The following is a 15,324-nucleotide window of genomic DNA, read 5'->3' as shown; positions in this document are numbered from 1 at the left end:
AAACAAAGGGGCTTCTGTGCACTGGACGACGGCTCTAGCGATTAGCCGGCTGCTTGTTGTTAGCAGCTAACGGCTAGCCCTTAGCTCTCTGCGCCCGCTTGCTGTCGCGCTGTTTGGTTTGGTTACTGTTATCAGCAAAATGGCGCCTTCCATTCCGGCGCATAGACGTGCCATTAAGTATTTTTGACTGCAGACAGGGCTGTTTCCTTATTGCTCTACCGCACGCGTGCACATAGCCGCTGCCGAGAGGGACTCGCCTGGATCAGAAGATGCACGTCTGCTTCGTGTTTATGTGAACCCGCAGCGCCCGGCTACAGTGTTCAGTTCCCGACTGCTCCGTTTTCACCGGCAGAAAATGGCCGATTGTTAGCACGACTCACCATGCTAGTAAGTAGCGCAGTGAAACAATTAAAAACGACTGAGCCGGGTTCAGACGTTTGTTTGCACGGTGATATCCAAGGGATTATATCTGGGGCAATCAACAAGTCATTGCTTTACAATTTTCAGAAAAAAGCCCCTAGTTCGCTGCCGACCAACTTCAAACTGGCCGGCTAGCAATTGAGCTAAAACGAAACTGCCGCTCGAGACGCGGACGGAGATTTTGAGTCAAACTTTTCGTTCGGTTTCTCCCTAACAAAGAGCATTTAATAGTGGACTCTGACGGAAGCGACATGGAAGTCGAGCCTGCGGTGCTTCATCCCCGCTGGAAGCGTGTCCTAGGCTGGAGCGGTCCTGTGCCGCGGCCCCGTCACGGACACAGAGCCGTGGCAATCAAGGAGTTGATGGTGGTATTTGGTGGAGGTAACGAGGGCATCGTGGACGAGCTGCACGTCTATAACACAGGTACCGGCACCGATCCACGTGGAGAGTTTACTCTTTTGACAATATATAGGGTTTTGTTGTGCTGGAGGTTGAGGTAAAGATGGGGGTTGTCCTCTTTAGTTACTAAACGATTTGTGGCCGCGTAAGTGATTCCGATCTAAATGCATCCTTCCTGTTCGTACTTCTGGGAACTGTATTCATGTTCGGATGAATTTAAAACGTCGTTGTATGGTTTGAACGTTGACGTGCTAGACTCACTGCTTGCTTCTTACAATTTGTAGGCAGGATGTCAAAAGAGAAATGGCGGGTTTTACTGAAAACAATATCACGTCACAGCGACACGCCCCTTTGTTTCTGCTGAGGAATAAGTCACTTCTCCGCAATTATGATAAGGCGAAGTCATTCATTCATATTGTTGCTGGATGTTGAATATTACCCCCGACCCCCCCCCCCCCCGCGAAAAAATAGACCCATTTTAAAGAACCCCCCCACCCCCCGAAAGATACTGTGCTATTACTAAGGACGTTTTAAAATTGTAAACCTTTCTTGTTAGCCAGCATGAAATGCATCCTCCATCCTTCAGTTATGCCCCTTTACATCTCCATGGGTTTCATCTGATGGTCTTCCCATCCACCCTACTTATCCCTGTCTGACCTCCCCACCACAGCTACCAACCAGTGGTTCATCCCTGCTGTGCGTGGAGACATCCCACCTGGCTGCGCGGCTTATGGCTTTGTATGTGATGGCACCAGACTACTGGTGTTTGGAGGAATGGTGGAATATGGAAAGTACAGCAACGACCTCTATGAGCTGCAGGTGAGCAGGAGTCTTGGTTGATTTGGCGGGGGGTAAAAACTGTGTAGGGATGGGTATCGATAAGATTTTAACAATTCTGGTACTCTTAACGATACCTCTTATTGATCTGAACTGTAAAAGAAGACAAAAAAATGGAAACCACAATAAAGTTATACTTGAAATTGAAAATCGAAATTGTTATTTCAGTAAATATTTGCATTTGGCACATAGAAAACTGATTCATGATTGATGAGAGCATTAAAATGGGCAAAAATAGGACAAAAAATGTAAAAGGAAATTCAGAAACGATAAAAAATGTGTGAGTAATCACGATTAATTTTTTAGTTCGAGTTAATTATGACAGTTGCATTTTTAATTAGATTAAATATTTTAATCGTCTGACAGCTCTAATATATATATATATATATATATATATATATATCTTCACAGGATGTTTTTAGCCTAGTGCGTTCTTTGCCTTCTGCATGCAGTCTGATAGGCAGGCACCGAGTTGAATCGCCTTCGTTGTAAACACCAGTAGGAGCATTAGAACACGCACTTGCTCTGCGCCACCGGATGAAAGTTTTACCAGCACACATTTAAATAATGGGAGCATTTGCGAGCATACAGTAGTGGGTGTGCTGTCGAGGCCTGCGAATCAATACAGCAGTTTTAAAAAATTCAGCCCCAAAGGCCAGTATACAACCGGGATTTGGTACCCATCCCTAATCATGTGAAAACGGTTATATGATATGAGCAATGAATACCCCCACCAGGCCAGTCGCTGGGAGTGGAAGCGTCTAAAAGCAAAGGCTTCAAAGAACAACCCACCTCCCTGCCCTCGTCTCGGTCACAGCTTCTCTCTGATTGGAAGTCGCTGCTTCTTATTTGGAGGACTGGCCAATGACAGTGAAGATCCCAAGAACAACATTCCCAGGTAAGAAGTGTGATTCGGTCATCCACAGATGTGTTAGTTGATCTGTGAATTATATCAAATAAGCGCAGCGCATCAGAAGTTAACACCAGGTTCACCTCGGACTTTTCCTCAGGTACCTGAATGACCTTTACTCCCTGGAGCTGCGTCAGGGATCCAGCGTGGTCAGCTGGGACATTCCAGTGACCTCAGGGCAGCCACCGCCACCCAGAGAGAGTCACACGGCTGTGGTGGCGAGCGGGTGTCGAGGCAATCGTCTGATTATCTATGGGGGGATGAGCGGCTGCCGGCTGGGTGACCTGTGGGTGCTCGACATTGGTGAGACCACATACACAATGGCACCACGCCGTTGCCAGGACATGGGATGTATATGCAACGAAAATAAATGTGTTCTGATGTCACAGACTCACTCATCTGGAGCCAACCAGCACTCAGTGGGAATGCACCCTTGCCTCGTAGCCTGCATTCGGCCACCACTGTCCATAACAAGTAACGTGGCTCAAACAGCTGGTTGGCTAGCTTTGCTCAAATGAGCTTGGCTTCTATCTCACCTCACCGTTTCCACCTGTCTGTCAGGATGTATGTGTTTGGTGGTTGGGTTCCTTTGCTGATGGATGATGTCAAAGTGGCAACACATGAGAAGGAATGGAAATGCACCAACACACTGGCCTGCCTCAATCTTGGTAAAAATGCGCGCGCATGCGCGCGCACGCGCACACACACACACACACACACACCATTTGATTGTTATATGTTTGAAAGAGGATGTGCTCAAAGTGTGTGAGGCGGTATAACCGATCCAAGGCAGACTCAAGTGGCCTTCTGTGTGGACAGACACGCTTTGTTGGGAGACGGTGCAGATGGACAGCATAGAGGAAAACATTCCGCGAGCTCGCGCCGGCCACTGCAGCGTTTCCATCAACTCCAGACTCTACATATGGAGCGGGAGAGATGGATACAGGAAGGCTTGGAACAACCAGGTGTGCTGCAAAGATCTCTGGTACTTGGAGACAGGTGGGTGACTTGTGACTGTTTACAGGACATCCCGCCTCCCTCTCAATCGTTTGTATTAGCTCCATGTCTGTGTCCTCAGAGCGTCCCAGTGCTCCCTCCCGGGTCCAGCTGGTACGAGCCAACACATCGTCTCTCGAGGTCAGCTGGGGACCATCGCAGACCGCTGACACCTACCTGCTGCAGATACAGAAGTACGACATTCCCGCCACGTCCGTGGCAACCGCGGCTGTCTCCTCACCGGCCGCAGCAGCCAGCTCTCACAAGAGCTCTTCCCCTGTTGGACCCAGTCTGACAAACCAAACCTCCCGCATCACGTTAGTCCCCTCCCCCACAGCAGCTGTACCTGCAAAGCCATTGGCTGCTACCAAAAGTCCAGGTAGGGTGGATCGATCTCTTTTTGGTTCTCCGTTACTTTTTGGTTCTGAGTACCAAAGACATTAATTTTCTTCCACTTATTCTGTTCATGGTCCCTGGTGAGCTGGACTGGGTGAGACGTGGGGTACACCCTAGACCCATGGCTAGTCAGTCACAGGGCACATGTTCTTAAATAAGCATTCACACTCATTCACAATCTAGCACCAGTTTAGGACAATATGAAGTCTTTAATTAACCTAACGTATGGTTCTGGGACGTGTGAGGAAGCCAGAATACAGAATGTTGTTTGTTTGTTTGAGGCCTATGTGACTTGACTTTTTGTATTTATTAATATGAGAACTTTTTGAGGCTAATAGCTTTGAAGCATATCAAGCAGTTGCCATTGACTCCTCTTCAACAGGGTTGTTTTTTCTACAGCTGTCCTGAAAGTGGCCACTCCAGGAGCCACAAGTGGCGCCTCACTTGTCACGGTGCGGCAGGCTACGCCAAAAGTTGCCGTGACGACAATTCCTGCCGGCGTTCGCATGATGATGCCTGCCCAAGTTGGACAAGCCACAGTAAGTGGACGTGTACTTTTCATTTTTACCTAAGCAGAGACGCCAAGCGTTCTGATTTTGTCCCTTTTTTTGTTTCGGGCAGTTGCCGTGTGTTCCGCTGTTACTAGAGTGGAGAAAAATACATTATGGATCATTGCAGAGAAAACTTTTTTGCACAGAGTTAACAGGGATGCCAATTGTTCCGCGGGCAGTTCCCTTCTGTTTCATTGTTCAGCGGGGATTGAAAATATTCTGGTCGTCACAAAACAACATGCACGGTAGATTAATTTGGAGTTCGCAAGTAAGTCTCTTAAATACTGCGGTGTGTCATTGGCTGACATAAGATTTGGCCTCTACCAACCAATCTGGACAATGTGTTGATGTCATCGACTTGACCATGTGCAAAACTAGCTTTGCACCTCCACGACTCTGTAACTGCAGCCGTCTGGCTGTCATGGTGGCTTAAAGCAGCCGCTCCTCTAGAAGTCCCTCACCATCGCCTCCATGGTGGTGACTAAGTGATAGATTTGACAAGTATCATGAACACAAAAGGAGGACGAGTACTAGTTATTTACAGTGGAAGACATGCTAAGGCTAAAGTAAGGAAAAACAATCTAAGCTGGTGTGGCACAGTTGGCGACTGGTTAGCACGTCCACCTCACAGCGCAGAGGTCGTGGGTTCGAAATAGCCCCTGGCCTTCCTGTGTGTAGTTTGTATGTTCTCCCCTTGCCTGCGTGGGTTCACCACTTCATGGTGTATCCCGCCTATTGCCCGATGGCAGCTGACATAGGCTCCAGCACACCCTCAACCCTCCTGAGGATAAGCGGCTCGGGTTGATGAATGGATGGATCAATCTAAGCTATTGTTAAATGTAATCACGGAACACTGGAATAAATTATGTCCAAACCCATTTCCAATTACCGGTAAGTTGGGACGTTAAACATACGCTAAACACAAATAAAAAGGGAATAAAATGATTTGCAAATCACGTTCAACCTAAATTTCATTGAATACACTGCAAGACAAGATATTTAATGTTGAACTTTTTTTGGGGGTGGGGGTGGGAATAATCTTTATCTTTAAATTTTATGGTTGGCAAAAAAAGTTGAGGAATGCCCATCAAACTACAATTTGGAACAACACAAAGGTGAACAAGCTAACTGGGAACAGGTGGGTGCCAACAATGGGTATAAAAGGAGCACCTTCGAATTGCTCAATCATTCACAGGCAAAGATGAGCCAAGGCTAACCAACTGTGTGAGAAAATAGTCACACAGTTTAAGAACAATATTCCTCAGTGTACAGTTGCAAGGAATTTAGGGGTTTCATCATCGACGGTTGATGATAATCATCAAAAGGTTCAAAGAATCTGGAGAAATCACTGAATGTAAGCAGGAAGGTCAAATACCAACATTAAATGCCCATGACCAGCGATCCCTAAGGTGGCACTGCATCAAAAATGCAAGTAAGTCAACCAGGTGTGACGGATATCGCTACTTGTGCTCAGTAACACTTGAGAAAACCAAGCGTTAGTCAATGCAGTTCAGCACTACATCCATAAATGCAACTTAAAACTCTACTAGAAAAGTGTTGTGTGATGTCATTAGTCCACATTTCAAATGGATTTTGGATATTGTGAATGTCATGTCTTCTGGGCCAAAGAGGAAAAGAACCATCTGGACAGTTCTGGAGGCAAAGTTCAAAAGCCATCATCTGTGATCATTTGGGGCTGTGTTGCAATGGCATGTGTGACTGACACATCTACTCAGCCAATTTTTTTCGAACGCACAATGCAGGAAATGAAGAAAATATTTTGCCAGGTGTGTTTCTCAACACCCGCAGTTCAAGACAATCAAATATCTCTAGGATTTCTATAAAATGTGACTTCTATCCACCGAATTCCAACCCCACATGAGCCTTCGCATGAATTACTTCTAATGTAGCAAAATCGGGGTTTTGTTTGCATGGAAGCTGTTTATGCTTGTCCACTTTCTATGACAGTTACAAACTTTAACAATGTCGGAATGCCAGTTGTTGCCGCCATTTTCTGAACCGCTTTATCCTCACAAGGGTCGCGGGGGTGCTGGAGCCTATCCCAGCCGTCTTCGGGCAGTAGGCGGGGGACACCCTGAACTGGTTGCCAGCCAATCGCAGGGCACACAACGATGAACAACCGTTTGCGCTCACACTCACACTGAGGAACAATTTAGAGTGTTCAATCAGCCTGCAATGATGTTTTTGAAATGTGGGAGGAAAGCAACAGAGGGGAATCCCGCCCCATACATTTTGTTCATAAGCAAGGTCGCGCCAACAGTTAGTTTCCCACAGTTCGTTATAGCAAAGTCTTTTTGACTGTTTTAATCTGGTCGTTAGAATGAAGTTTACATCATAAAGGTGTTCGGTGTAAGCACAATCAGCAAATAGAAAATGAATTACGTGAAATCAGGACTTTGAAATGTGAACATTGTAGGGGTGAAAACGTTAACGGGGTAGGTTGAAACGAGTTTTGACTATTGATATTGAATCTGGCAAAATATACAGAATGTTGAGCAATGTTGATAAGGGTTGGTATTTCTGCATGAGGAATAAAATGACATCCCGTTTGTTATTTGCTCTTAGCCAATTGGCAGCGGTCCACAAATGAGTGGAATGGCCGCATTGGCAGCGGCGGCTGCAGCTACCCGTAAGATCCCGCCCGCTACTGCGACCGTGCTCAACGTCCCGGCAGGGGCCGCCATCGTGAAGACCGTGGCGGTCAGTCCCGGATCCGGCAGTCTTCCTTTAACAGTGGTAGGTAGGCTTCATATAGTTTAAGTACACATGACATGAGCAAATGAATTCCAGTCCTTAAGACTCTCTTCTGGCAGGTGAGCAACCCTGCAACTCGTATCCTAAAAACTGCCGCAGCTCAGGTGGGCGGAGCAACCATTGTCTCAAGCCCTGGGGCAGGCAGCCGACCCATTATCACAGTGCACAAGTCTGGAACGGTGACGGTCTCCCCGCAGACTCGGGTGGTCACCACGGTGGTGGGGGGAATCACCAAGACCTATACGCTCGTTAACAGCCCACTGGGCGTGGGAGCGAGTGGCACTGTGGTGAGTGATGTCATTTGATGCTCATCTCAAACTTGTCAAACTGTACGTGTTTTGATCCTAGCCTGGTATAATTGGTAACACACAAAGCTTGTTAATGTACTAATTTCAGTTATTTATGCGTAACATATTTAAGAGGATGGTCATGGGTTGAGCGTTAAAAAAGAAAAAAAACTTCAAAAGAATCAGTCATGCTGCCAGATTATTCTCAATATTTAAATGGATGAGTGTGGTTATAGCTATTCCTTATAGTCCCATATTATAATTCGAGGAATAAATGTTTTGGTAAGTGTTCGTAGTTGTACTTGTGAAGTCATAGTCTTATTAACAATCCCCAGTCACTCACTTAGGTTTGTGCTTAATACTTAAAATGGAGCGAAAGCCATGTGCGTATGCCAAAAAAGATCTGTGATCTTCTTGGTCAGTTTGCTCAGTCCACTGATATCATACTTTTTCTGATTTTTCAGATCAGCAATTTGGGAAAGGTGATGTCTGTGGTACAGGCTAAACCTGTCCAAAGTGTGACCGGTCAGACAGGGAGCAGCTCTGTCACGCAGATCCTCCAGGTACTTTTTAGAGCCTCGTTTTGCCATTAAGTCACTGAGTGCACTCTAACAATGTTTCTGTGCATTAGGCGAAGGGTGCCCTCCCGACTGGAACCATCTTGAAGCTGGTGAGCTCTGTAGACGGCAAACAGACCACTGTGCTAAGCAGCCCGCAGGCTGGCTCCGTTGTAACCAAACCTGGTACCACCATCATAAAGACCATCCCTGTGTCTGCGCTGCAGGGGGGGGCAGGTAAAGAAAGAAAAAGGTTGTAAGCAAATTTGATTTCACCAGATTCGTGCCATTCCAATTATAATCTCTCTTTCGCTCTCTCCAAGAGCAATTTGGACAAGATTAACATAAAGATGACACATTTCATTTGGCTTGTGGAGTGCACATTAGGATACGATCTTTTAACATCAGCGTGTTTTGAGACTCACACTAATTTAAATACAGCAATTGGGGAGCCGACGTGTACTGTGCAGTGCCGTGAAAAAGTATTTGCCCGCTTCCCAGTTTCTGTGATCCTTGCATATTTATCACACACAACAAACGTTTTTAGTTCATCAAACCAATTTTAATATCTCACAGAGACAACCCAAGGCAATATGAAATGCAGTTTCTAAATGATGATTTCATTTACCAAGGGGGGGAAAAAAATTAAAACCCATCTGGCTCTATGTGAAAAAGTAATTGACCCCCCTTGTTAAATCATAAAGGAACCATGACCAATAACATTTTGGGGAAAGCTGAGTTTCACAGACTATTAAGGTTTTGAAGTGGCCAAGTCAAAAGTCCGGGTTTGAATCCAATTGAGATTCTGTGGTGTGACCTTAAACGGGCAGTTTATGCTGGAAAACACTCCAATATAGCGGAGTTGAACCAATTCTGCAAAGGGTGGGCCAAAATTCCACCATAGCAATTTGAACGACCCATCGCCAACTGTTGCACAATTTTGATTTTCTTTTATCGCTGCTACGGGTGAGACAACCCATTAGTAGGTTCGGGGGCAGCAATTACTTTTTCACATAGGGACACGTAGGTTTGGGTTTTTTTCAGTACCCACATAGATTAAATTGGCATTGAGAAACTGCATTTTGCATTTCCTTGGGTTGTCTCTGTGCGATATTAAAAGTGGTTTGATGAACTGAAACCTTTGTGTGTGATAAATATGCAAAGAACACAGAAGTCAGGTGACTAAAACTTTTTCACAACACTCTAAGTGCCTTCTGAATAAAAACATGCGAATGACTTAAGTAGCGGAAATGACGACTAAGGACTGTGGACACGTGAAAACAAGGCGAAACCAATTTTGTTGGAACCAAACCCTGTGCTCCATCATCAAGACAAGGGGTGGGCGATATGAGCAAATAGGTCCATATATAAGATAAGAAAAGTTCCCTATTCACAGCAGCAAAGTTATGAAAGGAAGAAGTAGAACAACAAAATATAGGAGCTGCTGGAAAGGCAGCTGCTGGAAAGGCAGCCACTCTCGTGGCGCCATTTTGAAGTCAAAATAACAAAAATAACACAACACAACACATAGGACACAGACAGTCGTGCAATCTTCACCACTTTTCTGCATACATTTTGTCGTCTGAAGCAGTTATAGATGAAAGAGGAGAGGATCAAAGTGTCCTTTCACCAGTGGATCAAAGACGTCATGCTGAAAATGTGCACACGTCTGCTACAAGCTAAGTTTTGAAAGCAAACACGAAGCTGTAGCGTCCATTGACGAAAAGAGATTCGTTCACTTCTCCTGTCCCACGTAATCCGCTTCAAAAGCACTTGTCTTTTTAAAATGTTATGATCACAGTAATTTGTCAACATCAATAACTAATTGCTTCCCCGGACATTTATGGATACTGTCGACACAGCGTATAGGAACAACTGAAATGCAACAATAACAAACATGAATCCACTGAGTATTTTTATGTACCTTTACTCGCAGGGTCAACACCATAACATGGGTAACAACAACGACGTTATAATATGGTCATTACGGTTACGCTTAATCACGCAACAGACAGCACAGAACAAATATAAAGTGCATGAACAATATGAGCAACACAAAAACTGGGGTAATTTGTAGCTATAACTATAAACGTGAAGCTACAGTATGTTAACCATATAAACAGCGTCCTCCTTAAATGCCCCACAGAACAAGTATCAACTGCATGAAAATAAAAAGTCACCATATTTTTATTGTTTCATAAAATCCTTGCTTCAGTTCCCTGGGATTAACATATAAAAATGCTCCTCAAAATTGGAAAGTTGCTCCTCAAGTGAAGTGCACATGCACATGCATTGTATAGCTTCACTTTTCTCCAACGGTAGTCATGCTCATTCCCAAGTGGTTTAACAGTTTTAGTATCAGTAGTATCAGATTTAAAAAAAGAAAAAAAATATATATACCGTATTTTCACGACTATAAGGCACCATTAAAAGTCTAAAATTTTCTCCAAAATGGACAGGACGCCTTATGATGCGGAGCGTCTTGTCTATGCGCTGAGTTCCAAAACCTGACTGACAGCCGACACGCTGTTTATATAGAGAAAAGGCGGAAGTGACTGTGGACAGGCATGCGGCAAAGAAGTCGGCCAATCAGTGAAGGGTGGGCGTGTATATATACATATATGGAGAGAAAGAGAGAGAAAAGGCAGACGTGAGTGACAGGCATGCGGGGAAGCAGTCCGCCAATCAGTGAAGGGTGGGCGTGTAAGTGGACGCTAAAGGGACGCTACAAGCAGGTACCAACACCTGTATAGAGTGTGGCTATGTGCATTGTTGCAAAACAACTTCGGTTTTGGTTTCTAAGAACCCCCGAAAATAAATTCTACAAAGAGACACGCCTACGAAGCTCAGTTCAAACTTCAAGCCATCGGTTATGCTTTTGGCATGCGTGCCCATCTCACAGCAGCGGTGAAAAACCAAGTCAAGCAAATGAACTCTGAGTTTGCCGTTATTCCCGGAGGCTTGACTAAAGAACTCCAACCGCTGGACATCGGCATCAACCGGGCGTTCAAAGTAAAGTTGCGAGCGGCATGGGAACAATGAATGATCGATGGCAAACACAACTTTACAAAGAGTGAGAGGCAGCGCCGGGCGAGTTACGCCACAATTTGCGAATGGATTGTGGCTGCTTGGACGAACGTGTCTGCTTGCACTGTTGTTCGAGTTTTTGGCAAAGCCGGCATCATTTCTGTGGAGCCACATGGCAATGAGAGTGACTGACAACGAGAGGGAACACGGCGTTTTTGATGGATTACCGGTACTTGCACAATTGTTCAATTCTGATGCAGAGGATGAGGACTTTGATGGATTTCTGGGTGATGATTGATCGAAAAACGTGAGTACATTGTACGATGGCTAAATAAAATACAACGGAACTCCGTTTTGCTTCGTTGCCTTTTTAAAAACGTGTTTTTAGCTTGTATCTGTATGTCTTGGCATGCTACCGTATGCTACAAGCTAACGTGTTTTTAGCGTGCGCGCATGCATGCCGTATGTTTAAGCTGGCGTATGTTTTACCACTTTAAAATTGCGCCCAATAATACAGTGCGTTTTGTCTATGTGTAAAATACAGAAATAGCACCCATTAATGAGACTGCGCCCAACCATACGGTGCGTCGAATGGTCGTGAAAATACGGTATATATATATATATATATATATATATATATATATTTGGTACTTATTGAAGCGGCTGGATAGCTCAGTTGGTAAGGCATCGGTTTGGCATGCGGGAGACGGTGGTTCGAATCCCGCTTGGGGCAAAAATGAGCACATAACACCATCCAGTGTGGGTCCTTGGGCAAGATCCTTCACGCTAATGCCTACCTCATACAATGATGAGAGACAAGACAATAAAACGAATGACATGTCGGCTCAGACGTCGCCTGGCCAAACAAGGTCTGCGTCAGGTGCTGGGGAACCAGAGCACCTTGATGAAAAATGGGCTACTGGAACAAAGCGGAGATGGGCGAGATGCGATAACATGGCTCTGTTGGAATGCTACTACTCAAGCAACCCTAGTCAGAGGGGTTACATGCAGAGAATGTGGGCTAAATGGTTACTTCGAAACCTACAGTCACAGTTGACCATGAAACAACTAGTAGCTCAGTGTTCCAACATCCACAAACGGCAACTACTGTCACAACTTGAGATTGATGAGGTACAACGCAGGTTCCATGGTGAAGGGCCCCAGGCTGCCAGATCAGAGGAGGAGGTCATGCCAGAGATTGGGAGGCAAGCACCAATGAATGCAGATGATGAGATTGGGAGGCCAGCCCCAATGAATGAAATGCTGAGCGAGGTAGCAACTGACCTGAAAGCTAAGATCATGGCGAGAATGAAAGCTCAGCAACCTAGAAACCGATTACAACGGCTATGTGAAGTACCACCTGAAAGTCTCATGGAAAGTGTGAATGCAGCACTGAGGGCGATCCCTACCGTAATGATCACGGAAACCAGTAAGCTGATATACGCTTCAGCATCACTGATCCTAGAGATGCTTGGCTATCAGAACAACCCATGCGATAAGTTACCCACCATGGAAAAGACGGTTGGAGACTAAGATCAAGGCGGCTCGGAAAGATGTGAGTCAATTGACTGAGGCCCAGAGAGGTGTGATGAAAAGGCCGATACCCGAGAGGTACATCCAGATGACCATACCTGAAGCACTCGAAACTGCCAAACAAAGGCTCCAAGCCCTGTCCAGCCGCCTAAAGCGGTACACGAAAGAGAATGAGGCCAGACGAATAAACAGGCTGTTCGCAACACAACCTGCGAAAGTGTACGCTCAGTGGCAGGGTCCTAACAACAGAGCTGACCCACCAAGACTGGAAACTGAAAGGTACTGGAAGGGCATATGGGAGAAGGAGGTTGCACATAACAGCAGTGCACAATGGCAGGTGACCCTGAGAGAGGAGCACAGCAACCTCCCTAAACAGAACCCAGTTACCATAACAGTGGCAGACATACAGGAAAGAGTCTCAGATATGAACAACTGGACAGCACCAGGTCCGGACATGGTCCACACCTACTGGCTAAAGAAACTCACAGCACTCCATGAGCGCCAAGCAGCACAAATGAACCAGCTGCTGAGGGATGGGACTCACCCAGGATGGCTAACCGAAGGGCGAACGATCCTGATCATGAAGGATCCCTCAAAGGGTGCAGTCCCATCCAACTATCGGCCAATAACCTGTCTCTCCACAACATCGAAGTTCATGTTAAGATAAGTGGACACGTGGATCAATACATGAGCGAAGCACAGAAGGGTATTGGTAGAGATACCAGAGGAGCCAAACATCAGCTCCAGTCGCACAAGACTGCAGGTCCCGACATACCAACCTGTGCACAGATTGATTACAAACAAGAAAGCCTATGACTCGATGCCACATACATGGATCACTGAATGCTTGGAGTTGTATAAGGTGAACAGGACCTTAACAGCCTAGTTGCGAACTCGATGAGAATGTGGAAAACCACACTTGAAGCCAATGGCAAGCCACTTACCCAAGTGTCCATCAAATGTGGCATATACCAAGGTGATGCACAGTGGTGAACCACTGCTGTTCTGCATAGGACTGAACCCCTAAGCCAAGTAATCACCAAGACAGGCTATGGATACCGCCTCAGAAATGGAGCTACGATCAGTCACCTCCTCTACATGGATGACATAAAGCTGTATGCTAAGAGCGAAAGGGACATAGACTCCCTGATCCACACAACCAGGATCTACAGCAGCGACATCGGGATGTCATTCGGGCTTGAGAAATGTAGTCGGATGGTGACTAAGAGAGGAAAGGTAGTCCGCACTGAAGGGGTCTCACTCCCTGAAGGAACAATAGCAGACATTGAGGACCTCGGTATACCATAAGCCAATGGCAACCTCGAACTGGCAACAAGGAAAGCGGCTACGTCCAAATACCTCCAGCGAGTGAGGCAAGTCCTAAGAAGCCAGCTCAATGGCAAAAATAAGACCCGGGCAATAAACAGCTATGCCCTGCCAGTGATCAGATACCCTGCAGGAATAATAAGGTGGCCAAAGGAAGAGATTCAGACCACGGACGTTAAGACCCGAAAGCTCCTAACCATGCATGGAGGGTTCCATCCCAAATCCAGCACCCTGAGACTGTACGCAAGCCGAAAGGAAGGAGGCCGGGGACTAGTGAGTGTGAGAGCCACTGTCCAGGATGAAACATCCAAGCTCCATGAATACATCAAGGAGAAGGCTCCAACGGATGACGTACTCAGAGAATGTCTCAGACAATGGGGAACAGAAGATGAGGCGCTGGAAGAGGGACCATCATGGGAGGACAAGCCCCTACACGGGATGTACCACCGGACCATAACTGAAGTGGCCCATCTCAAGAAGTCCTATCAGTGGCTAGAGAGGGCTGGCCTGAAGGACAGCACAGAGGCACTCATCCTGGCTGCTCAGGAGCAGGCCCTGAGCACCAGAGCCATTGAGGCCCAGATATACCACACCAGACAAGACCCAAGGTGTAGGTTGTGCAAAGAGGCACCTGAGACGATCCAACACATAACTGCAGGGTGTAAGATGCTGGCAGGGAAAGCCTACATGGAACGCCATAACCAGGTGGCTGGCATAGTCTACCGAAACATCTGTGCGGAGTATGGACAGGAAACTCCAAGGTCAAAATGGGAAACACCTCCGAAGGTGGTGGAGAATGACAGAGCGAAGATCCTGTGGGACTTCCAGATCCAGACTGACAAGATGGTAATGGCGAACCAACCAGATATCGTGATCATAGATAAAGGGCAGAGGAAAGCCGTTGTCATGGATGTAGCGGTCCCAAGTGATGGAAACATCAGAAAGAAGGAACACGAGAAACTCGAGAAATACCAAGGGCTCAGAGAGGAGCTGGAGAGAGCCTGGAAGGTAAAGGTGACAGTTGTGCCTGTGGTGGTCGGAGCACTCGGGGCAGTGACCCCCAAACTAGATGAGTGGTTGCAACAGATCCCGGGAATAACATCGGACATCTCAGTCCAGAAATGTGCAGTGCTGGGAACAGCAAGGATACTGCGCAGAACCCTCAAGCTTCCTGGCCTCTGGTAGAGGACCCGAGCTGAATGAGGGACAGACACCACCCGAGGGGGGGTGAGACGAGGATTTTTTTTTTTTTTTGAACAAATGTTTTATTCTGCCAGGCTTGTCCCATTCAGATGAACAGTCTCTTTGCG

At 46.4% G+C, this 15,324-nt stretch overlaps 1 protein-coding gene across 2 annotated transcripts in view; it reads left to right on the top strand.

Annotated features, from left to right (window-relative positions):
* The first annotated feature begins 39 nt into the window (after positions 1–39).
* Positions 40–15,324, top strand: part of hcfc1b (host cell factor C1b) — a 29,207-nt gene continuing 13,922 nt past the window's right edge. The window contains exons 1-14 of one of the 2 annotated variants that reach the window (XM_086127887.1): positions 40–387; positions 640–843; positions 1,490–1,638; positions 2,394–2,554; positions 2,667–2,869; positions 2,956–3,040; positions 3,128–3,234; positions 3,386–3,565; positions 3,645–3,941; positions 4,358–4,497; positions 7,096–7,266; positions 7,344–7,571; positions 8,036–8,134; positions 8,203–8,365. In XM_086127887.1, the coding sequence (XP_085984013.1) occupies positions 672–843; positions 1,490–1,638; positions 2,394–2,554; positions 2,667–2,869; positions 2,956–3,040; positions 3,128–3,234; positions 3,386–3,565; positions 3,645–3,941; positions 4,358–4,497; positions 7,096–7,266; positions 7,344–7,571; positions 8,036–8,134; positions 8,203–8,365 (2,155 nt within the window). In that variant the 5' untranslated portion in view covers positions 40–387; positions 640–671. The remainder of the gene's footprint in view (positions 388–639; positions 844–1,489; positions 1,639–2,393; positions 2,555–2,666; positions 2,870–2,955; positions 3,041–3,127; positions 3,235–3,385; positions 3,566–3,644; positions 3,942–4,357; positions 4,498–7,095; positions 7,267–7,343; positions 7,572–8,035; positions 8,135–8,202; positions 8,366–15,324) is intronic. The other variant, XM_086127896.1, reaches the window with a different exon arrangement.

This window comes from Hippocampus guttulatus, chromosome 1 (assembly GCF_054856545.1).
Source record: "Hippocampus guttulatus isolate MCC_2025c chromosome 1, RoL_Hgut_1.0, whole genome shotgun sequence".
Lineage (NCBI taxonomy): Eukaryota > Metazoa > Chordata > Actinopteri > Syngnathiformes > Syngnathidae > Hippocampus > Hippocampus guttulatus.
This window is presented reverse-complemented; position numbering and strand designations above follow the sequence as displayed.